At 38.7% G+C, this 25,322-nt stretch overlaps 1 protein-coding gene across 12 annotated transcripts in view; it reads right to left on the reverse strand.

Annotated features, from left to right (window-relative positions):
* The window catches only part of ERC1 (ELKS/RAB6-interacting/CAST family member 1), a 530,770-nt gene that overhangs the window by 20,743 nt on the left and 484,705 nt on the right, over window positions 1-25,322 (reverse strand). For 6 of the 12 annotated variants that reach the window (XM_049885108.1, XM_049885107.1, XM_049885109.1 and 3 more), the window contains one exon: window positions 24,030-24,218. In XM_049885108.1, the coding sequence (XP_049741065.1) occupies window positions 24,030-24,218 (189 nt within the window). Of the gene's footprint in view, window positions 1-24,029; window positions 24,219-24,257; window positions 24,653-25,322 lie in introns of those variants that run through there. The other 6 variants (XM_049885112.1, XM_049885111.1, XM_049885116.1 and 3 more) reach the window with 2 other exon arrangements.

Consider the following 25,322-nt stretch of genomic DNA (forward strand, 5'->3'; position numbering starts at 1 on the left):
AGCTGCTCACAGATGGATGGATTTATTTCTGGGTTCTCAATTCTATGCCATTGGTCTATGTGTCTGTCATTGAGTCAGTACCAGGCTGTTTTCATTATTGTGGCTGTATAATATGTTTGGAGATCGAGGAGTGTGAGGCTTCCAACTTTGTTCTTCTTCAATATTGCTTTGGTTATTCAGGTTCTCATTCCTTTCCATATAAATTTGGTGGTGCGTTTTTCTATTTCAATAAAGAATGTTGTTGGAATTTGGATTGGGATTGCATTATACCTATAGATCCCTTTGGGTAGTACTGACATTTTCAATGCTAAGTCTTCCAATTCAAGAGCATGGAATGTTTTTCCATTTATGAAGGTCACTTTTTGTTTCCTGTGGTAGTGTTTTATAGTTTTCATTATATTGTCATATGTCTTAGGGTAGCTATACCTTTAGTTTTCAAAGGTTAAGAACAAATCAAGAGCTTTTCTGCTTCCTTGCTATGGCAAACTCTACAATACGAAACTGGCAACTCCCTAGGTTCTAAAGGAGGTAACAGTTAATATTTTTAGTGAATCTGTATAAAAACAAAGCTCATAATATAGTTTTCCATACTGCTGCCATCCTCAACTGCATCCCAGGCAAATAGCTGACTGTGGATCTACTAGACCTAAACGTAGATCCAAAAGCAGTCGAATGCTAGATCCAAAGCAGGCTAATGCTGAAATTTAGAATCATAAACCTAGAAGGGAGCTTAGAAAACTAGAGTGCAATTCTGGAAACTTACAAGTGAGAGCCAAGGCCTAAAAAGGTAAACTGGCTAGCATAGGTTAGATTGATGTAACTATTTGCTTTAGGACAACCTAGTATGTATTATTCCTCAGGCCCAACCAGCGGCTAATAGGGGATCAAATTCTGTCTCCAAATGCACAAATTCTCTGTAGGGAAGAAGAGGAAGTATTCCTTTCCCTAGAGGAAAGTTTTAGAAGAAATCTGGGCTTGTTAGCTAACTACCAGTCATTTTAGGGTTGTCGTATTATTCACTGTTGCTTACTATTCTTTTGAAAGTTAGAGTCAGCATTATGATTTTGTGAAAGTCAACAACTGTGAGGTCAAGAAACCCAGGTAATAGTGGATAAATGAACTGGGGTCAATGGCAATCTACAGGACCAAAACACATGCTGCTGATACCAACCAAAAAACTAAAACCGTTGCTGTTGAGTCAATTCCGACTCAAAGTGACCCTATAGGACAGAGTAGAACTGCCCCACAGGGTTTCCAAGGAGTGGTTGGTGGATTTGAACTGCTGGCCTTTTGGTTAGCAGTCAGGCTCTTAACCACTGGGTCACCAGGGCTCCTGCTAACACTTGTCACTCTAAATTAATCTCCTCTCATACAGCAGGAGCTGTAACCAACCAAGTATAATGGATGCAATAATCCGGTTTCTAGCACTTATCTGGACGTATACCAGCACCAAGTTTTGCTTTCATCCGATGATTCTATTTTGTATTTGCAGATGCCACTAATATACCAATGCCTTAATTTCTAACCTACTTATGTCCAGACACTTCTAAAATGCTGGGTGCTTTCCTTCCTAAAACATTCTTCCCAGGCTGAGTTCATTTTAGTTTTTTCTATGTGATATTTTGTGCCTACAACAACTTCCCAGGTTACCCTCTTTCATGAAAGGTCGAACAATATAGGTGTTATACCTTCTCTGAACAAGTGAAAAGGGGGGATGGACAGAGAAAGGGTAGGGCAAGAAAACTGAAAACATGGATATAAAAGATAAAAGCAGGAACAGGAAAACCCCCAGAAAGCCAACAGGAGATTTACATTTGTCTGACTAGACCTGTCACAGATTGAGTTATGTCCCCCCCAAAACGTGTTTATCAGTTTGGCTGGGCCATGATTCCTGGTATTGGCTGATTTTCCTCTATGACGTTAATGAGGGTGGATAGGTGGCAGTTGCATTAGTGAGGCAGGACTCAATCTACAAGACTGGATTGTGTCTTGAGGCAATCTCTTGAGATACAAAAGACAGAAGCGAGCAGAGAGACGAGGGCCTCATACCACAAGGAAGCAGTGCCGGAAGCACAGCACGTTCTTTGGGCCTGGGGTTCCTGTGCAGGGAAGCTCCTAGTTTAGGGGAGACTGATGAGAAGTCCGACAGAGAGAGAGAGAGCCTTCCTCTGGAGCTCACACCCTGAATTTGGACTTTTAGCCTCCTTTACTGTGAGGAAATAAACTTCTTTTGTGAAAGCCATCCACTGATGGTATTTCTGTTATAGCAGCACTGATGACTGAGACAGGCCCCTTTTAAAAGCCAGGAGAATGGAGAATCATCTCTTATGTAGAAAAGCTCCTGGAACACCACAGGAGCTGTGATGTATCACCCCACTCAAAGAATAAGCCGGTTACACCCAGCTGGGGTGGAATGCTTAAATGAAGAAGCACAGTTCTGAGGCAAAGAGATGGATAGGATGGTCTCTAGAAGGCTTTACAAGTCCAAAGATTTGCTGATGTAGTACTTGAGGCCTGAGAAAGGGTAGTGTGTTATAAATAAAGAACCAGATTTTTCAGCTAGGCAGAATTCTGATACAGTTGTCTAAGCTGATTTGGTAGTATCTCACGTTATCTCTTATAAATCTGTTAACTGAAGTGAATAGAGACATTCAAATTAAGGGCTTGTCATTATCAAAATGGAGAAAATCTCCCCTCTTTGCCAAAGGATCCATCAGAACAGCAGTGGGGTTCTGGGAATTGTAGACACAGCCAGGTTAGCTAGCCAGCCCAGTGTATTTGGTTTGGCTCTCGGAAATGAAAAGTGTCAAAAGAGAGAGGATAAAAAAAATCTCCAAACAACTAATAAGAAACCTAATGCTGAAACTGTCAGGGCGGTAAGAACATGGCTTTGTTGCAGCTGAGATTTATAAGTGTTAAACCAGCATAAAGCTCAATCCACGTTCAGCCAATCTCTCTGGCCAAGCACGAAGGGAAAAAGAAGTTTCCCCCAGTCACAGCAAGCACGTGCTCAGTGCACCCACCAGGACTGCACCCTGCTGTTTCCAGCACCAGGTATCTGGTTCTCGAACAGTACGACAGGGAGAGACCGGAAAGGCTTCTAGAGAGAGCTATGGATCTTGCTTTTTTTTTCTTTTTTAAATGCCAACCCAATACACTACCTGGGCAGTGTTTCCTGACTGACTGGAAAGATGATGTAATGACCCTTTGGTATGATACAAACTCATGGCCCGTAACTCAGAGGGGCCAGGGAAGGGGTTGCATTACTTATCAAAGCTCTGGGGTCATGTGGGCTGCTCTGTGTTACCTTCTGGACACACATGACCATCTCATGGAGAACTATGTGCAGTGGTGTGGGGGGCCTGGAGTTGTATGTTACTAATTTTGGATTGCTGAAGGAAGAAAGTACGTGATATGACTGGAAAGCTCTTGGGAAAGGTTGGGGTTGGAAGAAAAATATTCCCACAGCCCCCTAAAGCTCAGAGAATTTTGTAGTCAGTGTTGACTTAGGTGAAGAAGGGTGAGAAAGAGAGACTCCAGGGACATTTCCAGTCTAGTCTGGCTAAATGAATGCTTAAAGCTCACCACATTGTGAGCACAACTCCCCCATAAAGTATGGGCAAAGCCATGACATTCCAGGGCTCAAATGGCCCCACACAGCTTTATTTCCACATGGAGGGGATAGCCAAACATGAAAAGGAGGGCCCATTCCAAAGCAAGTGCTGCTGCGAAGTTTCGCCTTGCTTGTTCAAGAGGAGAGAGATCACTAGATCTTTTCTATTTCTCTTCCGAAAGAAGGTGCTGGAGAGGGAGGCGGCTCAACTCTCAGAAGCAGGCAAGTGAGAAAGTGAGCTCTACACTTGGTAAGAGAAGATTGAGGAATCATGAAATCCTCCGACTGCACACGTCCTGAGGAGGCCAATCCAAATAAACAACAGCCCCAGCTACTCCTACATGTGGCTCTTTCCACAGCACCATTGCCTATGGGTTGCAGCATACTAGGCACTGCTTAAGAGCCTACCTTCCTGCTAGTTGTGTTGTGACATCCATCTGTAATAACCTTTTAGGAATAAATATATATTGATTCGAACTTAGGATAAAGACTTTCAAAATTGATTTCCCATACATGTACTCTGGACGTACCAAGCAGCCTAAAGTCGGAGAATCCTGAGGATCCTGATGCTTTATCACCAGGCCTAGGCTACACTGAAGAGATTAATCTGACAATTTTGTCCTTTTTTGAGCTCTTCCTTCCCCAGCCACTCACTGTTCTTATTATCCTAGTGATCAGGCATCCCAGGTGTGCTAAGGTGGTAAGTGATAATGTGTTACCCTTCCTAGAAATACCTGCATTTTAAAAGGCAGCAGCTCAGAGAGACGCTTACTTAAATAAAGAACTGGTGAAATCCCAGGTACTTGGGTAGGAGAGATGACATCAGGCAGCAGCCTTATCAAACATCCCATCACACCGTATTTAAACTACTACCATAGCATGCTTTTTTGTTAAGTTGACAATAAGATGTTCGTATCTGAAGTTTGGCTTAGGGTTTACAGTAGAAAAGGGGAAGATTTTTCCAGTCTGATAACATTAAAACCGCTATTTATCTTTAACAAGAACCCCATGAAAAATCCCATCAATCAAAACCAGAGCTCTAAGGCTATTAAGCATCACTGCAATTTACAGCAAGAACTGTGATCTTTAGTGTCAAAATGAAAGGCTCCCTTTCACCAGGAGAGTACTAGCCAGGTAGGGCCTTTTTCTTTTGTGCCTAGGTGGTCTTTTGTATAAAAAGAGTTAAAGAGAGCAGTAAGATAGCATTTATGCAGTGTTGAAAACTACCACAATCTCATCTTCAGAAAATTCCTAATTTCATTAATTTGTTAAACAAGTGTCTGCTTCATATTTTACTGCTGTATGTCTATTACACAGCTCTTTAAGAAAGGTCCGGCTTCTGAATTCTTTTCACATAGCACATAGTACTAGTTCTGGACTGAAGAAACCAGCAGGCTCTGCAGCTTCCCTAAGGGAGTGCTCTGTAATTAATGGCTGTAATAGACTCTGCAGCACTCCCCTACTTTTTAACATGCAGAACCCCGTGGTTTATCTGGAATTCCATTTCCATAGTTTGTTTCGAAGTCAGGTGTTTGAAACCCTGAAACAATTGCCTAATAGGTTCCCAAGTAGTCCCCATGAGCCTAATCTTACCCATAATGCTGTTGGTGTACAGTGCCATAAAACCTAACCACCATTTGTAAGATTTTATACATAGGAAAAGACTTCTGAGTTCTACCTTCAGACATCAGGAACACATCTCCACTTGCCCCAGTGGCAAGTGTGTGTGGTCTGGCCCCATCTTTCCTACTGGTAGGGGTCAGGGAAAAAAACCTCACTTCTCTGGTAGTGTCTCTACCAGTAGGACATTCTCATAAAGGGTGCAGGAGATTCTCTTAGAGGCTCAGGGAGCAATAGCAACAACAGCTAGAAGGACTCAGAGTCTGCTGTGGAGGACTGGGTAACTCAAGCAGCTGGCACTCTTTGGACTAGCGAATAATATGGCAAACAAAGGAAGCCATGGAGTGTTTCTGCCAACGCCTGAGGGAAGCAGGGCTTTAAGATATGGGGCACGGGGGAGTCAGGTAGGGAATGACAGCAAATCTGTTAGTATGTAAACTGGACACTGCTTCTATTTTGAGGTACCCTTTTGATTTTACACCTTATACCCCACTGGAGAAGGGGTGTGGTTCCACACCTTTGTCTTCTTGAAAATTTACATAGGTTTCCCTAGAGAATTACTGCTGTACATGGAGCCCTGGTGGCACAGCGGTTAAGAGCTATGGCTGCTAACCAAAAGGTTGAAAGTTCAAATCCACCAGCCACTCTCTGGAAACTCAATGGGGCAGTTCTACTCTGTCATATAGGATCACTATGAGTTGGAATTGACTTGATGGCAATAGGTTTTTTTTTTTTTTTTTAATAGCCACTATTACAGGAGCTTCGTATCCTCCAGGTGTGAAGCTGAGAGCCCCTAGCACACACCACCGTAGGGTATAGTCTAAAAGAAATATAAGTTACTTCAATTTACAGACTTTCCCAAAAAGACTGGCATCACCAAACCTTTTGAAAAGAACTCAAGAGTTCAGAAGAAAACTAAGGACAATTTATATCAGATGTTCTGACTGGACTGGAAAACTGTCATTTCCAAAGTTTCTAAATTCCACTGGCTTTAGGCTTGCAGTGCCTATGCTGGTCATGTTCATGGTTTTTGGCATTCGTAAGGATTCATTTTCTTCTTTGCTTAGTTGGGAGGAGGGCATTATCTCCAGAAGATGACATTGGAGATGACAGATCCAATGTGTTTAATGTACTGGATTGTAGGAATTGTCAAGACTCATTAAAATTCCAGGATGGGAAACAATTGCTCCTGTAGGAGCTCCAGGGAATCTGGGGGACTAACCTTCTTCTCCCATGGGAATACTTTAAACACAAAGGAAAAAATGCAATTAGGGCAGAGAAAAGACCATTCAGATCTCTATAAATACAGAGATTTGTAATTGAAAAAATATTCCATATTCCTACTTTATAATTCTAGAGTCCAGCGCAAGGCAAAGCTAATAAAAACTAGATTAAAAAAGGCTCTTGCATCCTTTGCTGCAAAGCAGAGGGCACATGAGACCTGAATTCAGAGTAGGCGTTTTATGTGCAATTATTTAGTCCTGGTGATTTGGGAGTAGGCATCAGTAAAGGCGACCAAGAGATACTCTAGTTAAAAAGTGTTAGGAAAGACTGGTAGACCAGACAGTAACCACAGAATTCCCCTTCTTCAAGACATGCTATGGAAGAAAATGGTTGGAGGCATCTTCTGTATCAAAAAAGTTTTGGGCTAGATAGATCTCTTAATATTCTGGAGGAAGAATCATATATATAGCCTTCCTATTTTCTTCTGTTTCTTCTCTCTCTGTGCTGCCTCCTTTCCTTCCTCTCTCCACAAACAAGACTGTTCTACATTTAGCACAAAACCTATAGTTTTGCCCTTATCTAAGTGTTTCTATCCATGTGTACACCAAAGCACCATAAGGCTGTTCTCACACTGGGAGTGAATTGTAAATAATGCACTGTATCTGTGCAGTTTTAACTATGTAAAAGAGTTCCTTATCTCTTCGGTACTCAAGCCCCCATTTCCTCCTCCTTTCTCCAACTTAGTTGTAGGGAACTTTATCAGAAGTAAGGCAGCAGTTTTGTGTCCTAGGTTCCAACCTATCACCCTGTCAGCCCCTGTGCCTCTCTTGTGGTGTGTCTGCCCAGCTCTTCCCTATCTTCCTCCTTTTTTTAAGAAACAAACTTTTCTTTGCCAGTGGTTTCAACATCCAATTGGCAAGATACCTTGTTCTTTGCATAAAAAGGTTAATGGCAGATGCTGGAGGAAGGAGAAAGTGCCAGACTCTGTGAGAGTGGAGAGCAGAGAGGAGAGGAAGAAAGTGAGGCTACATAACAGTGTTTTTCTCATAAATTTCTTAGGACACACACATGGACACGCACACACACACAGATAAACATCATTTTCAAGCCCAGTCCTGATACAGACATACATTTATCTTCATGGCTCTGCAGTTCTTTTTTCTGGATTGCTGGTCTTGCCTCCCTCAGCCTCTCACACCCTGCTGTTCTTAGTTTTTTGGACAAGAGTCCAACATCTGAGCTGAGGAAACAAGTTCAAACATCACAAAAAGAAGAAAACCAGATCAGAAACATTCAGGCTGGGAACCAGAACAAAGTTTGTTGCCCTACAAAGAACCATTCTTCTTTTTTCTTTCTTTTTTATTTTCTCTCCCTGCTGCCCTGTATCCCCTGCCCCGCAACAGCTCAAATGTCCATTTGGCTCACTTGTGTGGTACAACAATCTGTGCAAAATGCATTCAAGACAGAAGAATGAAATGTCATCTCTGTGGCTCATGATTGATGCATTCCCTGAGTGAGGGAGCCGACTTACTGGTTTTGTGCTCAATACTCCCCCAGTATTAACACCCCTTAATCCACCACCTTGAAAAGAAAAGGGTGCAAGCCAAAGAGCAATTGATCAAAATTGAGAAAACAAACGGAAGAAAGAATCCAAGGAGAGGACCAGGTCTGAGCCAAGTTTTCTAACAATACTTCCTGAAAATTAAAAATGGGACTGAGTGCTGGGAAAGGGACCTGAAATCCAAAGCTCAATGACCCACAGAGCGTGCTGGCCCATACAAGTTCATTCCAGTCTGGTTCAGTCCCTGATGAGAGGCTGGCATTTACGGTGGGGAAAAAAAAAGTTTGTGCTCTAGGGAGAAATCCCATTTTTAGTATTTTAGCGAATCTGCCTATCATTTGAACTGTTTCAACCAGTTCAAAAGGAGATTGGAGGTTATGGTTTTCGTTTAATGTAAACTAACATTTGCATACAGCAAAATACACAGATCTTTAAGTGTACAATTGAATGAATTTTGATAAATATATACACCTGCGTGACTGTCTTCCCAATCAAAATACAGAACGTCTCTATCATTCCAGGAAGTTCCCTTGTACCCCCTCCTTTCAGTCAATCCGTACTCTTATGTGCATTGTTCTAATTTTTAGCACCGTAGGGTAGTTTATCCTGTTCTTAAATGTCATATAAATGAAATCATATACAAATTATGTATTCTTTTGTATCTGGCTTAATATAATGTTTTTGAGATCCATTCATAAAGTTCTTTTTTATTGCTGAGTAGTATTCTATATATGATATGTAATAATTAAAAAAAAAAAAATTCTCCTGAAAATGGGCATTTGGGTTGTTTCCACTTTGGGGCTTTTATGGATAAAGCTGCTACGAACAATCTTATACAAGTCTTTTTGCAGACATATGTTTTCATTTTTCTCGGGTAAATAAGAACGGAATTGCTGAGTTACAGATGTTTGTCTAACTTAGTAAGAAACTAACAGTTTTCCAAAGTGTTATACCATTTTACACTCTCACCAGCAATGTATCAGGATTCTGGTTACTCTACATTTTCGCCAACATTTTATGTTGTCAGTCTTTTTAATTTTAACAGGATTGTAGCATTAATTCCTCATTGTTGCTTTAATTTGCATATATTCTTTTGTGAAATGTCGAAGTCTTCTGACCATTTTTAAGTATGTTGTTTTGTTTCTTTATTATAGATTTAAAAAATATATTCTTGACATAAATCCTTTGTTCAATATCCATATTGTGAATATTTTCTCCCAGTCTTTTGACGAACAGAAGTTTAAGATTTTGATGAAGTCTAATATATCACTTTTTTCTTTTCTGTTTAGCATTTTGTGTTTCTATGCCTGCTGAGTTAGGGTAGTTTTAGCAATATATGTGCCTCATGGCTAATATCTGAAACTAAAACACATTTTTTAATTAAGGCTTTAAAAATAGCCACTCACTGCTAATCTTTGGCTACGGAGGCTCCATTCTAGAACCAAAAATCTCTGCTTTACCTAAAATTCCAGGGCTACTAAGATTTTAAAAATCAAAGTTGCAGTTTCAAAAATATTCAATCACTCAACACGCATGTACTGAAGACTTAAAAGATAAGATGATCTGTATCAGATGTGCACAATGTTGACAAGCAGGGCGAGGTGGAAGAACCAAACACCAAACCAGTTGCCCTCGAATCAGTTCCGGCTTATGGAGACCTCATGCGCTGCAGCATAGAAATGTCTTCTATAAGGTTTTCAAGCCTGTGACTTTTCAGAAGCAGATCGCCAGACCTTTCTTCCGAGGCACTAAGTATCTGGCACTCAACCTTAGTTTTTTAAATTCTCCAAAAGGAAATTCTACAACATTCCTTTGAAATTTGTTCCACATTTTACAATTCCATAATCAGACAGTTCTTTTCTATATTTAATTGAAATATATCTTTTTGTAATTTAATATACTCTCTATCCTCAAAGAAATAGAAAAAAAAAGGAGGGGGGAGCATCTCCTCACCATCAGGCAAAACCCGTCATCCTATAACTGAGGTCTATACCTTTAATCTTTTCTATGTAACCTGTCCTTTCTAAACAATGGTTTCCTTTTTATCACTCCTACCTTCCCCCTTTCAAGTTTTTCATCCCATTTTTAAAATTTTTTTGTAGAGTTTAAGCTGTGATGTCACATTTAAACACAGTCCTAAAAAAGTGTTCGGCTGTTCTGCATTCCCTTTATAGTGGAATAATAGACAGTCAGGATTGGAAGAAACCTTAGAAGTAGTCTAACTCAAATCGTCTTCCAATCCTGAATTCCTTCTACAACTCAACTGAGTAGCTTCTCCTTTTTAAAATCTTAGTAGCCCTGGAATTTTCAGTAAAGTCTAACTCAGCAGGCATAGAAACACAAAATGCTAAACAGAAAATAAAAAAGTGATAAACTAGACTTCATCACGATCAAAGGATGATGTTTTTATGGACAGATCTAGAAAGTTTTCCTTTCTGTAAAACAAAATTTTTCCTCCATATCATGTCTACTCACTAGAAGTGGGTGGGTTAACAGTCTATATACACAAAACTCGTTTCTTTACCTGTAACCGATCAGGTCATCTTCCAGTTACCTCTGTGTACTAGAAGACCATAGATCTTCTATTTTGGCTAATATACTTCTTAGTATTCTCAATACTCTTAGGCTTCTCAATTTTCACAAGTGAATGTAAATCTTAACCCCAGATTCATGGCATTAAAAAATTTTAAACTTAAAAAAAAAAAAAAAATTTTTTTTTTTTACACAGAAAAGTTGCAAAAATAGTACAAAGAGCTCTCATATCCTTCACCTGGATTCTTTAATCGCTAACGTTTGTTTTACTACGTTTGCTTTATCATTCATTCATTCTCTCTCTCATAAGATAAAGGCGTGTGTACGTATCTATTTATCTATTTCTACATTACAACTGTATCTATGTAACTACATACATGTTTCTTAATAGTTACATTCAGGTTATACGTTGCTTGGCAGGAACACCCACTTGAATTCTTAGTATGTCATATCAAGAAGCATACAGTGTTGATTTGTCCCATAACTGCTGATGTTAACTTTACTCACTTGGTTTAGTTGATGTCTGCCACGTTTTTCCAATGTAAATTAACTAAAAGTATTTTGTGCTAATTAATTAACTGGGAAAAAAAATTTGGGAGGGGCAAAGAGACACTTTCAGACTATGCAAATACCCCGTTCCTCAACAAACTCTTACCCATTGTTTTTCACATTCATTGATGATCCTTGACCAAATCGTTTCTTACTACAATGGTTGCCAAATGATGATTCTCTAATTCCATCACCCTTCTACATACATTAGCCAGCATTCCGTTGTAAGATACAGTTTTCCCTTTTCCATTTATTTGTTTATGCATTCATTCATTTATTTATACCAGTATAGACTCATAGATTTCTAATTTATTCAATGGGTTATTATCTATTGGAGCCCTGGTGGTGCTGTGGTTAAGAGCTTGGCTGCTAACCAAAATGTTGGCCATTGGAATTCACCAGCCACTCCTTGGAAACCCTGGGGCATTTCTACTCTGTCCTACAGGGTTGCTATGGGTCAGAATCCACTCAATGGCAGTGGGTTTGGTTTGGTTTGGGTATTATCTATTACTATCATGATTTGGAAACCCTGGTGGTGTAGTGGTTAAGTGCTATGGCTGGTAACCAAAGGGCTGGCAGTTCGAATCCACCAGGTGCTCCTTGGAAACCCTATGGGGCAGTTCTACTCTGTCCTACAGGGTTGCTATGAGTCGGAATCGACTTGACGGCACTGGGTTTGGTTTTGTTTATATATATATATATATATGGAAACCCTGGTGGCATAGTGCTACAGCTGCTAACCAAGAGGTTGGCAGTTCAAATCCGCCAGGTGCTCCTCGTAAACTCTATGGGGCAGCTCTGCTCTGTCCTATAGGGTTGCTATGAGTGGGAATTGACTCTATGGCAATGGGTTTGGTTTTGGTTTTATATGCATACACACACACACACACATACACACACACACATATATATACACACACACACACACACACACTTTCTGGCAAGGCTCCCCCTTGCTCTGGATTCTGCATCTGGCTCATCATTGTCTGACCTGCTGATTCTGGAATTTGTCAGGTTAGGCAGCCCTGTGAGCCAACAGCCTACTGTCTGACCTGCTGATTGTGGGTTAGTCAACCCCTGCAACTATGTGAGTCAGGAGAAGCCTCCAGCCTGACACTTTATGCCTGACCCATGGATTTGGGACTTGCCAGCCTCCACAACTGCATGAGCCATTTCCTTGAGATAAATCTCTCTATATATGTTTATATATATATATGCTCGACTGGTTTTGCTTCTCTAGAGAATTCAGCCTAAGACAGCAGTTCCTCAAAAAGTTAAACACAGAATTACCAGCAATTCCACTTCTGATATATACCCAAAAGTAATGAAAGGAGGGTCTCAAAGAGATATTTGTACACGAATGTCCACGTAGCATTGTTCATAACAGCCAAAAGGTGGAAACAACCCAAGTGTCCATCAACAGATGAATGGGTAAGCAAAATGTGGTATATCTTTACAATGGAATATTACTCATCCATAAAAAGATTGAAGTTCTGATACATGCTACAGCATTAATAAACTCTGAAAACAGTATGCTAAGTAAAATAAGTCCAACACAAAAGGACAAATATTATATAATCCCACTTATATGAAGTACATAGGGTACGCAATTTCACAGACATAGAAAGTAGATTAGAGCTTCTCAAGGGGGAGAGGAGTGTGGAACGGGGGAGATACTTTTAATGAGTTTAAAATTTCTGTTTGGGGTGATGAAGAAGTTCTGGAAATAGACTGTGGTGATGGCTGCACATCACTGTGAATATAATTAATGTCAATGAATTACACAAAAATGGCTAAAATGGCAAATTTTATGTTATATATTTTACCACCATAAAAATTACAAAAAAATAAACAACTTAGAGGCAAAAGGAATAGGATCTAAATACTTAAGTCTTCAAAATATAATTCGTATATATCTTTTTACCTACAAACCAAAATATTTAAAGTATACACAATTAACTGTAGGTAGCCAAGACCAAATCTATATAGTCTCTGGTGACTACCTGACTCTGGCTGGTGTGTGTAAAATCACAACACATAAAATTTCTTTAAGCTAGGATACTTTGACCCAAGAACAATATTATGCTCCAAGCTGGTTACCACATTCATTTTATAACAGTATGAGCCACTGCACTGGTGACAAGTTGAAAAGTTGAAGTTTATTGTTGCAGGGAAATTGTGTTATACGGCACAGCAGTGTATGAATAAGATAGCCATAGGAGACTTATAAAAGTTTCCTCACCTCATTGTAAAGTTGAATACAATCATTTGCAGCTATGAGAAAGATTCCATACAGCAGTGTGGTCTTTCCAATATCTGCACCTGCGAATATCTGGAGTATCATACCCTGTTACATCTTTCTAAAATTAAGGAATTGATGTGTAGCATGTATTTCAGTACAACCTCTTAAAAACATACACAATGTTTATATTAAACCCATTGCTTCCCCTCCCAAACATATAGGACCCACCAACATCCTTGAGCTCCATAAAAATAACTAAGTTGGAGATTTTAAAACCCAGAACTGTTTGGATTTATACTGAAGAGAAAAGCCATTGGTCTGAAAAGTTTCAGTTGAAACTTTCCCACAATTTTCATGTAGTTCTACAATACTTGACCTAAGAACTAATGACTCAAATCTTCAAATAAATGTTAGTTCTATGTTAGCTAGTGTCAGTGCTAGAATCATGGAGACACTAAACAAGCTTTCTTGCCCAAGAGTTGATAAAAGGGCTTGGTACAGAAATGAGGGTACCTTATGTATGAGGAGAAGTTAACAGTGCAGTATGGGAAACCTAGTGAAACTGGACCTGTACTTTCAATAACAAACTGTAATTCTGGAAGATAACAGATACTGGTCAAATATGGGAGTCTCCTAAAATAGAGAAGATGCTTAAATCAGAAACTGAACTTAATAAAACCTTTTTCTTAACGCTAGGTCAAGCCACTTTGTGCCATAATTCCATTCTACGTTGGTACTATGGCAATCTGTTTCTTCAAATAAAGCTTCTTTAGAGCTCTTGGATCATATGTGAAGTGGTATAAGATTCATATCTACCTGAGAAATTTCAAAAATGTCTCTTCTTCCAATACCAAGTGACTAGAAGGGCCTGAGTTCAGTAAATAATGATGAACAGAAAGATAGCCTGAGCAGCATGATACCATATATTTCAAATTTACATCACACTAAACAATACTGCATATTGTTTATGGAAATATATATGTGTATTAAAAAGTTAAAATATGACTTGGAAAAATACACACCAATTTAGGACAGTGGCTGGCACTAGAGGAAAAAAAAAAGTTAAAATATGACTTGGAAAAATACACACCAATTTAGGACAGTGGCTGGCACTAGAGGAGGAAGAAGAAAATGCATCTGAGAAAGGGTATAAAGAGGACTTTAACTACGTTTAGAATTAAAAAAGGATCCAAGACAGATATGGCAAACTAATGTTTGTTAATTCTGGATACAAAAGTGATGTTATATTAATCTCTGTATTTTTCTGAATGTCTGGAAAAATTCATTAAAAATTATTTGGTACATACAGAACAGTGTGTAGCGTGTAATTAAGTTTAACTAAGAAGCCAAGGATTGGAAGAAAAAATAATTTGGTACACCACACACAAAAAAGAAAAACAAACAAAAAAACAGCCTGGGAATCAAAACTGGAACTAACTGTATATATATATCATATAAAAAATGGCAATTTAGGTTTTCACAAAGAAAACCTTACTCTGGGATTCTCTGCAAAATATTTTTGTGACTCCTAAAATATATATTTAAGATTGCTCTCTTAAATCACAAGATGGATATAGAATGACAGGAAACTTGGAATTAAGAAAACCCAGATATGACCAGAGATGTAGGACCAGAATTTTCCATGCTTAAGATTCTGGATGAAACAATTCCAAAGCAGATGACCAAGACTGATGTAAGGCTCACCAGGCTAGTTCTTACTAAAATATTAACTGAAAATAATTGCAGATAATAGCAATAACAACTATCATCTATATACATTATAATTTTCACACCCAATTCTCACAAGGACATTATTATGCCCCTTGAAAGATAAACAGTTAAGACAACTAAGATCAAAAAGATACGAAGTGGTGAAAGAATGCAAATCCAAGTCTATTGACTCTAGAACCTGTGTGCTTAAACTTCCATACTACACTGAAGATGGCACTAATACCATGTGACACTAATGTCTGTCATCCATGTCCCCATCTGTCCATTCCAATCCAAATTAATACATCATATCCAAAGAAAAATTCTATTGGGCAGTTCTACTCTGTCCTATAGGGTCACTATAAATTGGAACTGACTCGACGGCAAAGAAAACTCCAAAGAGTATAGAATCTGGGGCAAACTTATACAACTCAAAAGTTAAAAATCACTGCTATGAAAAGATTCAAGGCAGAGGCTAGAAAGGATTTCATCACTTTTAGCTGCTATCTAGTTATCTGTAACTGTCACTAAGCTACAACAGGAAGATGGATAGGTTGAAAAAAAAAAACAACAAAAAAAACCTCAATATTTATGTGGGGCTAAATAACCTTCTAATTCCCCAAATGGGAACATTTTACTTGACGTGAATCAATGCCAGTTTGGTCAATTTTATAACACCAGGAATAAAATGACATCAAGTCATCAAATTTTCTAAACAAACCACTATGGAATTCTGAGACAATGATAAGACTTTACTTCTAAATTCCTTTCTAGGCTCTGCCTAGGGCCTAGCAGTGATTTTTAATTTTTCAGTTTTATAAGTGTGACCAAAAACTTTATATGCTCTTATCTCTGGATTTTTAAAAAAGCTTTATTCATCTTTCCAATCTATTTGAACTATTTTTATTCTTTATAATACTATGGGTTGTATAAGAACAAGTGCCAAATGTGCAACTGTATTAAAAAGAAAAAAAAATGGTTTATGGAATTGAGAAAGCTTAACTAAGTCCATAGGGAGACTCTTTGATAAAGTGATTCGTGATTGAAAGTAGGGTTCTGATATTCACTTCCTTTTAATTCACCACTAAGAGTATTTGTCAGTGACTATGTTAGGTAATTTAGGTAATGTTATCTCATTAAACCTCATGCAACTCTGAAGGGCAAGAATTATCATCCCTATTTCAGTGTTGAAAAAACTGAGGCTCAGAAAACGTAAGAGGCGAAAAAATTAAAAAAAAGATTAAGAAACATGCTCAATGTCCCATAGTCAGAAAGTGACAGAGCTGGGCTTTGAACCCAGATATGTTTGACTCCAGTGTCATTATTTTTTATACTATGCCACTCTGCCTGTGTATGTGTGTGTTTAAAGATGTGAGAACAATTCCTCTGAATATGCCCACTGAATTTTATTTCTACTTGGTCTCCCTTGGCTTTTCAAAAAGTCCACAGCCCCTATCCAGATAAGCACAAATTAAAGTACCAGTTACATATCAGCACCTAGAAAGCATATGTAATGAGTTGCTTTCTGCACTCCTCTTCTGTATGTATTCTATACAGAAATGTACAGAAAAAATATTGAAGCATAAACTTAATATACTCCAGCTGTCTAAGTAAGCAGAATCTGAGGGACTTGGATAAAGACAGCTTTGTATAAACATGTGCAAACTTTGTGTAAGTAAGGGCCAGGAGATGCTGGAAGTCTTAAAATAATACCCTTTGTGCATTTACCTTGCAAGATGACAATAATCCAAGTTTATAACGAGTTTCACTTCTGCTTAGAATATAGAAAGCCCTAAAGAACATTGTTCCCATCCTTAATAACAACAACAAAAGGCTGGATAATCTACAAAACCGTAACTTTTTGAAGCCCACTGGAGAGCAGAAGTCACAGGGTAATGAGGTGAACCGAATTTAAGGGCGATACGCCCATCTTTGGAGGAAGAGGTGGCGATTTTAAAAGTGGGTAGGAAGAAAATAGATAAAACTTAAACTTCTTAAAGTCAGAGCATGGGCCAGCTTGACAGTTTAGAATCACTTGGAGCTACAGACACAAGGTGAGTCTGCATCCGCTATCCAAATCTTTTCCATCAGCCTCCACTGAGTGTTTGTGAGAAACACTGGGAACAGGGCAGGAAACGTGAGAGCCCTCCTTCTATGGCACAGGTGTGTGGCGCCTGCTGAAGTTTGAGGGTGGAGCAGGAGTACTAGAGAAATTGATACATGCTTTGAGCACTGCATGACCACAGGTGGTCACCGACAGCCATGAGAGGACAGACACACAAAATCCAGACACCCAGGACTCTTCTTTCATATGAAGCAAAAACCATGTGTAGGGGCAAGAAACTCTTCTGTGCCTACAGTCTAATTTCCTCTGTGGGGATATGGCACGAAAACAAAGATGGGCTGCCAGTAAAAAAGCGGTAGAAAACTTACCCTACTCCTTGCACTGATACCAGGAAAAAGCAATTTGTTATTGGGGAAGAGACAGGAAGTCCACTAGTCCCCAAGATTCTGAACTGATTCAAAGAGAAGTCTGGAATTACTAGAGAAGGGGCTGCATATCCACCTGCAGTCTAGACCTTTCATTGGGTAGTAGACAGATGGTGTCTTGTTGTTGGGGGCAGGGCAGGAACACTGAGACTGAGGCTGCCTAAGACTGAGGCTGGAGCAGGAAAATGAAGAAACCACCCTTGTTCCCATCATGAGTCTTGCAGTGAGTCACAAGTGAGAGTAGTCTACTGCTTGGAGGAGGGCAGGACCATGAAGAGGTGTTCTCTGTGGTGCAGGCATGCAGGACCTGCTGAAAGTTGAGAGTGAAGAAGGAAAACTGAGAAAAATTGTCACTTCAGAACTCACATTAAGCATATGGTAGTGACAATCCACTGCTGGAAAATTTAAAGCCTATGGTGCAATGAAGGTAACTACAGGAAAAACCCAGTTCAATTACTAACTTATCTGACTGAGTCCCCCACACTAATGACCTGAAAAAAGAAGAGAAATGTGCATTTCTAGACATAAATATTATTTACCACAGTCTCTGTTCTTTTATATACAATATTTAACATTTAATAAAAAAATTATTAGTAAAATCACAAACATCAAGTGAACTTGAAAATAGATCAGTAGGAGTTATTCAAATTGAAATACAAGAAAAAAAGTGAGAAAAAACTAAACAAAAACCAGAACAAGCATCCAAGAGCTATGGGATAATATAAAATAAGTAAGAAAGATGAATTTTAGTCCCAGAAGGAGAGGAGTGAAAGAGGCAGAAGAAATATTTCAAGAGATAATGACCAATAAGCTCCCAAAATGAAACAAAAGATAACAAAACACAGATCCAAGAAGCTCAGAAAACAGGATAAATACAAAGAAAAGCACAACTAGACACATCACTGTCAAATGAAAACCTGAAGATAAAGAATCTTGAGAGCAGCCAGAGGAAAACAAAAAGAAAAAACAAAAACAAACAACTATGCAAATAACAGATTTCTTGACAGAAACTATATAAGCTGGAAGAAAATGGAACATCTTTAAAGTATTAAAAGGAAAAACAAAAAACAATCTGTCAACTTAGAATTCTATACCCAGAGAAAAATATCTTTCAAAAAGAGGTTTATAAAAAAGACATTTTTATAGATAAGCAAAACATAGAATTCGTCACCAGCACACCTGTACTACAAGAAATTTAAAACAAAAGTTCTTCAGACAGAGGGAATTTGATATGAAATTTGGATCTACACATATACATACAAGATGAAGGTTGTTAAAATGGAAAACATGAGAAAATATAAAAATATTATTTTCTTCTTTTTAATCTCTTTGAAGATATTTGATTGTCTAAAGCCAAAACAACATTATACTGTGGGGTTTATAACATACACAGAAATAAAATATATAAGAACAATAGCATAAAGTTTGGGACAAAGGAAATAGAAGTATGCTATTGAAAGGTTCTTAAATGATACATGAATTGATATACTATTTCTTCAAGATAGCCTATGATAAGTTAAAGAAGTATCTTGTAAACCATAGGGCAATCACTAAAAGAAACAAAGTGCACAGCTTATAAGCCCCTGTTGTTGCTAGTTGCTGTTGAGTCAATTCTAACACCTGCGTGGAAGTAAAACGGAATCATTAAAAAAAAAGTCAATGAATACAAAAGAAAGCAGGGAAAGAGTAAAAAAAAGGAACAAATGACATATGAAACAAACAAAACAAATTGGAAGATGACAGATTTAACTACACTACATTGATAATTACATCAAATGCAAATGGTCTAAACACTATTAAAAGACAGAGATTGAGTGACTGGATACATGCTGTGTGCAAGAAACTCAGTTCAAACAAAGACACAGATAATTTAAAAACAAATGTACAGAAAAAGGTTTAACATGCACACACTAATCTCAAGAAACCTGGAATGGTTACCTTAACAACAGATACAGCAGATTTCAGAACCAGGACTATTACCAGCTTTGAAGACCATTACTTAACGATAAGAGTCAATTCATCCAAGAAAACAACAATCCTTAACGTACACGCACTCAATAAGAGCTTCAAAATACATAAGGCAAAAACTGACAGAACAGGTAAGAAAAAGAAACATATCCACAAGTTTAGTTGGTATGGTAGCCAGCCTCTAAAATGGCAAAGAAAACAAAGCAATTCTGGGAACTCTTCAGATGTAAGGCTATATTTTTAGGCTTTTATAGGCCAGGCAGGAAACCCTGGTGGTGTAGTGGTTAAGTGCTATGGGTCCTAACCAAAAGGTTGGCAGTTCAACTCTGTCCTATAGGGTCGCTATGAGTCGGAGTCGACTTGATGGCAGTGGGTTTGGTTTGGTTTTGGGTATAGGCCAGGCAATCCAGATTACAGGGTCAAGGCTCAGGTGGAGAATATTCTCCTCCAGTTTCTGGCATTATCAATCACAGGCTGTCCAAAGCTATTCAGTAGCACTGAGGAAGCTGTCTTCGGTTGCCTAATATGCAAATTATCAGCTAAGTATCTGGTAAGTATTCTCCACAGACACTACACTGTTCTAGGAACTTTAGAAATACATGATATGGTTCTGATAATGAAGAAACTTACAATCTAGTTAGAGAAATAAGAATTATAAATACAAAATACTTATAAAACAACTACAAAACTATGCAGAACTCATTAGAATTCATTCACTTATTTATGCAACAGTTACTGAACAAGTATTAAACAACCGATATGATCAATTCCTGGAGAAGGACATCATGCTTGGTAAAATAAAGGGTCAGCAAGAAAGGGGAAGACCCTCAGCTAGATGGACTGACACAGTGGCTTCAACAACGGGCTCAAGCAGGATGGGCAATGTTTCGTTCTGTTGTGCACAGGATCACTAGGAGTCAGAACCGATTCGACGGCACCTAACGACAACAACATGGTGATTATTCTAAGATAAAAGGGATATGGTTCCTGCCTTCAACAGGCAGACAGCTTAGAACGGGAAAAATCAAACCAAACCTGTTGCTGTTGAGTTTATTCTGACTCACAGTGACCCTACAGAACTGCCCCACAGGGTTTCCAGGGAGCAGCTGGTAGATTCAAACTGCTGACCTTTTGGTTAGCAGCTGAGCTCTTAACCACTGTGCCACCAGGACTCCAGAATGGGAAGACAGATAAGAAAAAAAAGTAAGTGTAAGTACTAAAGGTACAAGAGATGCCCAAGAGTAGAAGTGGCACATTCTGCCTGTGGTTTCAATAAAGAATGCATAGGAGAAATTATGTCTGAGCTGAATTTTCAAACATTTCTATTTAGGCATTCCCCAGGGAGACAAGGTGGGGAAGGGCATGCATACCAGGCAGAAGGATCAACGTGAGCAGAAGGACAGAAGTATGAAACAGCACAGCCCTTAGGGAAAGGAAAAAAAAAAAAACCCCAAAACTGTAAGTAGTTTGGTATGTTTCCAGGATAGAGTGAGAGAAGGTATGCATTTAGTAATTAGGTCAAATGAAAGGCCTCGTATATGCTGTATGATGTAATAAGGAGTATGGACTTTATCCTGTCTGCCTGCCTTCCTCTTCCTGTCTCTCTTAATCATTCATTCATTCAACATATATTTATTAAGCAGCTACTATCTGCTAGACACTGCTCTTGGTACAGAGGATAGAGCACTGAACATGACAGACAAGGCTCCTGTCCTTTCCTCATGAAGGTGGTATCAGGGACAGTGTGGTGGCACTGAAATGCATTGAAGATAGAATTGAATAATACAAATGTCAGGAGCAGAAGGCTCTATGTCGCAAAAACATAAATGTTAATACACACAAAAATCAACCAACACCTATAGTTGGCAGTGACTTTTATGTGTCTTGGGCTTCAAAAACTAAAGTCAAGCCTTGATTGCAATACTTTCACAGGTAAATCATTTTGCACTGTGAAAGGCCATCTTTGTCAATACCCAGCATTATTCCCTTGATTCTTACTTGGGGTAAAAAAAAAAAAAAAAACAACCCATTGCTGTTCAGTTGGTTTTGACTCATACCGACACTATAGGACAAAGTAGAACTACCCCATAGGGTTTCCAAGGCTGTAAATCTTTACAGAAACAGACTGCCACATCCTTCTCCCTTGGAGTGGCTGGTGGGTTTGAACCATCGACCTTTCAGTTAGTAACAGAATGATGTAACCACTGTGCCACCTGCATTCCCAGGACGCAGAAAATTGGTTGGTTTCTGCACCAATCTGTAGCAGCTATGGAGAAGCTTATAGAAGGCGGTGTTAGTTGTTATGTTCCTTTAAAGATGACTTAAGTCACTTATTTCTTAGGTTTCCCAGGGGATACTGCTGAAGATTGCAATTTCACACACCTCAAACAATAACTTCAGTAACTAAAGTATAATCTCAATCCAGGGATAACATGAAAATATTAGCAGAATTCATGTATGACAACAAAATTGTTTTGACGACTGCAGTATCTTGATTGTAATGTAATATGCAATGTATTGATGAATTCTTGATTTCAGTTATTCAAAATTTTCTGGAAATGTCTTAAGTTTGAAATTTTCTATGCTTGGTTTCATTTTGAAGATTTTTTTTTTTCCTTTGGAAAGACTGAGTTAAGTCCACCCAGGTATACTTTAAATACAGGACTGAGCGAAAATGTTTTTTCCATTTTAAGTACAAGCTGTTTTACAAACAAACAATTTAATGCCGGTTAAACTTTCATACATCACCATGGTTAGTTCTTTAAGAAGCACTCGTTTCCTGCAAAATTTTGAAGTAAAAATCTCTAAAATGAACTACCATGTGCTGTTTTCAGTGGAATTGTTGCACTTTACTACCTGGTTAGTAACATCTATTATGAATTCAACTTAATTCTGTCCTTTACATTTTTCTCTTTTAAAAAAGAGAGAAATAGAAATTTCTATGATAACATGCCAAATTAGAGAGGTAGGGCTTACCTTTTCATATCAGCTATATAAAGTATAGTGAATAACTAGGCTGTGAAATGTCTACTATCAGGTAGTATCCCCATGATGAGGAAGCAAACGCAACCTGAGGGCCTTCCAGTTTGCATTTCTTGACTTATGGTTGCCGTTATCTTTAACATTACACCACAGGAGGTTCTGTATTTAACACAATTTTCCTTCACATACTATGAGTTAAAAAATGCTTGTTGTTTCTGTTGTGGGGTGCTGTTGAGTCGGTTTCAACTCAAAGCAACCGCATGTGACAGAGCAGAACTGCCCCGTAAGGTTTCCTAGGTTGTAATCTTTACAGGAGCTGACTGCCAGGTCTTTCTCCCATGGAGCCACTAGGTGGGTTCGAATGGCCAAGTTAGCAGCCGAGCACTTACCTGTTGCACAACCAGGGCTTCTTAAATAATGCTTAACAAATAGAAAATATTTAGTTGGAAAAGAGAGTATAACTTTACAATTCTGATGAAGAAACTTTAGTAAATTTACAATACCTGTGTCATTTCTTTAGTCTTTCAGTTGGTTTGATTATTGTCTATAAGGGATTGGAGTATCATCAATCTCTATCTCTGAATGAGGAACAAAATCCCCCAAAACTAAACCATTGCCACTGAGTTGATTCCGACTTATAGGACCCTACAGGACAGAGCAGAACTGCCCCATAGGGTTTCCAAGGAGAAGCTGGTGAATTCGAACTGCCAACCTTTTGGTTAGCAGCTGAGCTCTTAACCGCTATGCCACCAGGGCTCCAGGAACAAAAGGAGCTTAGAATTAATGTTTGTAAAACTGCTCTCTCTATTTCTTTCACTTTTTCTATTTGTATTTCTCAGTGTTCATTCAATTTTCCATTCCTTCGCTTTTCATATTTACTTTCTATACTCATCGTCAACCCATTTTCCATTCCTTCACTTCCCATATCTACTTTCTATCCTTATCTTCAACCCATTTTCTCTTTGTTTCTTTTATTTGTGATTGTTTCTCCAGTTAGCCTCTCACTTCTTTAGCGGACTAGAAATCAGAACATGACAAAGATAATCTTTTAATTTTTACAGGCAACAATAAAGAGAGAATGCAGCATGGGAGGGGGGTTAGTCTAAACTAATCCATACTTAAAAGTATGTTGTAATTTACAGTTCCCTAGTTTAGAGATAACTGAAGATACACACTACCTGACTTGTCAAAAATCCCTTAACGAAACATCTTTAACTCAGGCTTTCCTTCAGTGGTCATAATTATAAGTGGCCATCATTTCTATGTAATAACCTATGGCATGTTAACAAATTGCCCTCAACCTTCTCCCTGAGAAAGCAGCCCTTTCTGATACCTGAGCAAGTTACACTGAAGGAATACTTAAGAGGCACTTCCACCAAACAGTAATTCCTAATGCCTGTTGAAGAATTATCCACTGCTTTTTTTTTTAAGAATCTTGAATCTGAACATTGAGTTCCCTAAGGTAAGTCCCATTGCCTCAACCTAAATAGCAGTTGAATTTTAATAGGCTCTTGTGAAAGCTCAAATGAGAGACTTACCTGTTCACGGGTCATCTTCTGCAGCTCATTCTCCCAAGCTGCCTGGTCATCGTCCAAGTTATAGGAAGCTGGTGGAGTGAGTCCACGAAGGATCAGGGGGTCTCGTTCATGGCAGAGGGCTGTCAGGTGTCCAATATACAACTTTAATTTGCTTCTATTTTGGTCAAGTTCTAAGAGGGGCTGGATGATCTGAGGTGAAAAAAAATATGAAAAGTTAAGGTCAAGCTGAAAGAAGTTCATATACTCTTTGTGTCCCAAGTCAAAGTAAATGGATCAAAGACTAAAGCTTTTCTAATCACTATTAAAATCTTCAGGATCAGAAAAATTAACAGACTCACATACTGCTGCACATTTACACTGTCACACCCAACCACCATTCTGGGTGGCAGAGAGAGAATGGTGGCTTAGTATATCAACATGAGACTGAGAATTCTATATTTAGGCAGAAGATTAAGCATGGGGGTAACTTGTTTTTACAGAGATGACATTCCTGATACAGATTGACTCCAGTTACCTCACAATTTCTCTTTTCATTTATTTATGAGTAGATTGCAAAAAATTGATAGTGAAAATTACTCATCTGAAAGCCTGGACTACACGTACTTCATGTGTTTTTCCACCTCCTGGAAGGGAGAAAAAAAAAAAAATTCTGTCTCTGGAGTACGTGCATGTTTTTCTTGGCCAAGAGACGTGATGAGTGAACTCATTACTAAACCTGCCTCATCCTGGCTTAAACTCCTCTCATTCATTTCACAGGGGTTATCTGATACTCTTTTTAAACAGTGATTGATAAATCCTTATATAACACCAAACACCTGACTCATAGCCAAGGGCTCTGAAATTCTTTTAGTTGTTACATTGGTTCTATGTTTTTCTTGAATAACAGATCTGCTCTAAATTTTTTCTCTATTCTATTTACCCCGGATGAACAACTATCACTTTGACTCCCTTTGGAAACACACTTAATAACTTATGACTTTTGCACCGGGATGTCACTTGACAGCTCTCCTGACAATACTCTGGCCAGTAGTCAGTCAAAGTCCAGGGTGTTTAGGACAGGGCTTCGAAATGGTTCTAACTAGTTCAGTCATGGCTGACAAAGTGAAGCCAGAATGGACCTGAATTTTTACAATCTGGGTGACCTGGAATGATAACCAGAACGGAAAAATACGGGTTGAAGCCCTGGAATGGGACGCTTGGAAGAGGCATAGTGAACACTTTCAGCAGCCTGATGCACGAGATTGGATTATTGGCAGGACTGTGGAGACTGACACACATGCAAAGTGGTGTGGT

This window comes from Elephas maximus, chromosome 4 (genome assembly GCF_024166365.1).
Source record: "Elephas maximus indicus isolate mEleMax1 chromosome 4, mEleMax1 primary haplotype, whole genome shotgun sequence".
Lineage (NCBI taxonomy): Eukaryota > Metazoa > Chordata > Mammalia > Proboscidea > Elephantidae > Elephas > Elephas maximus.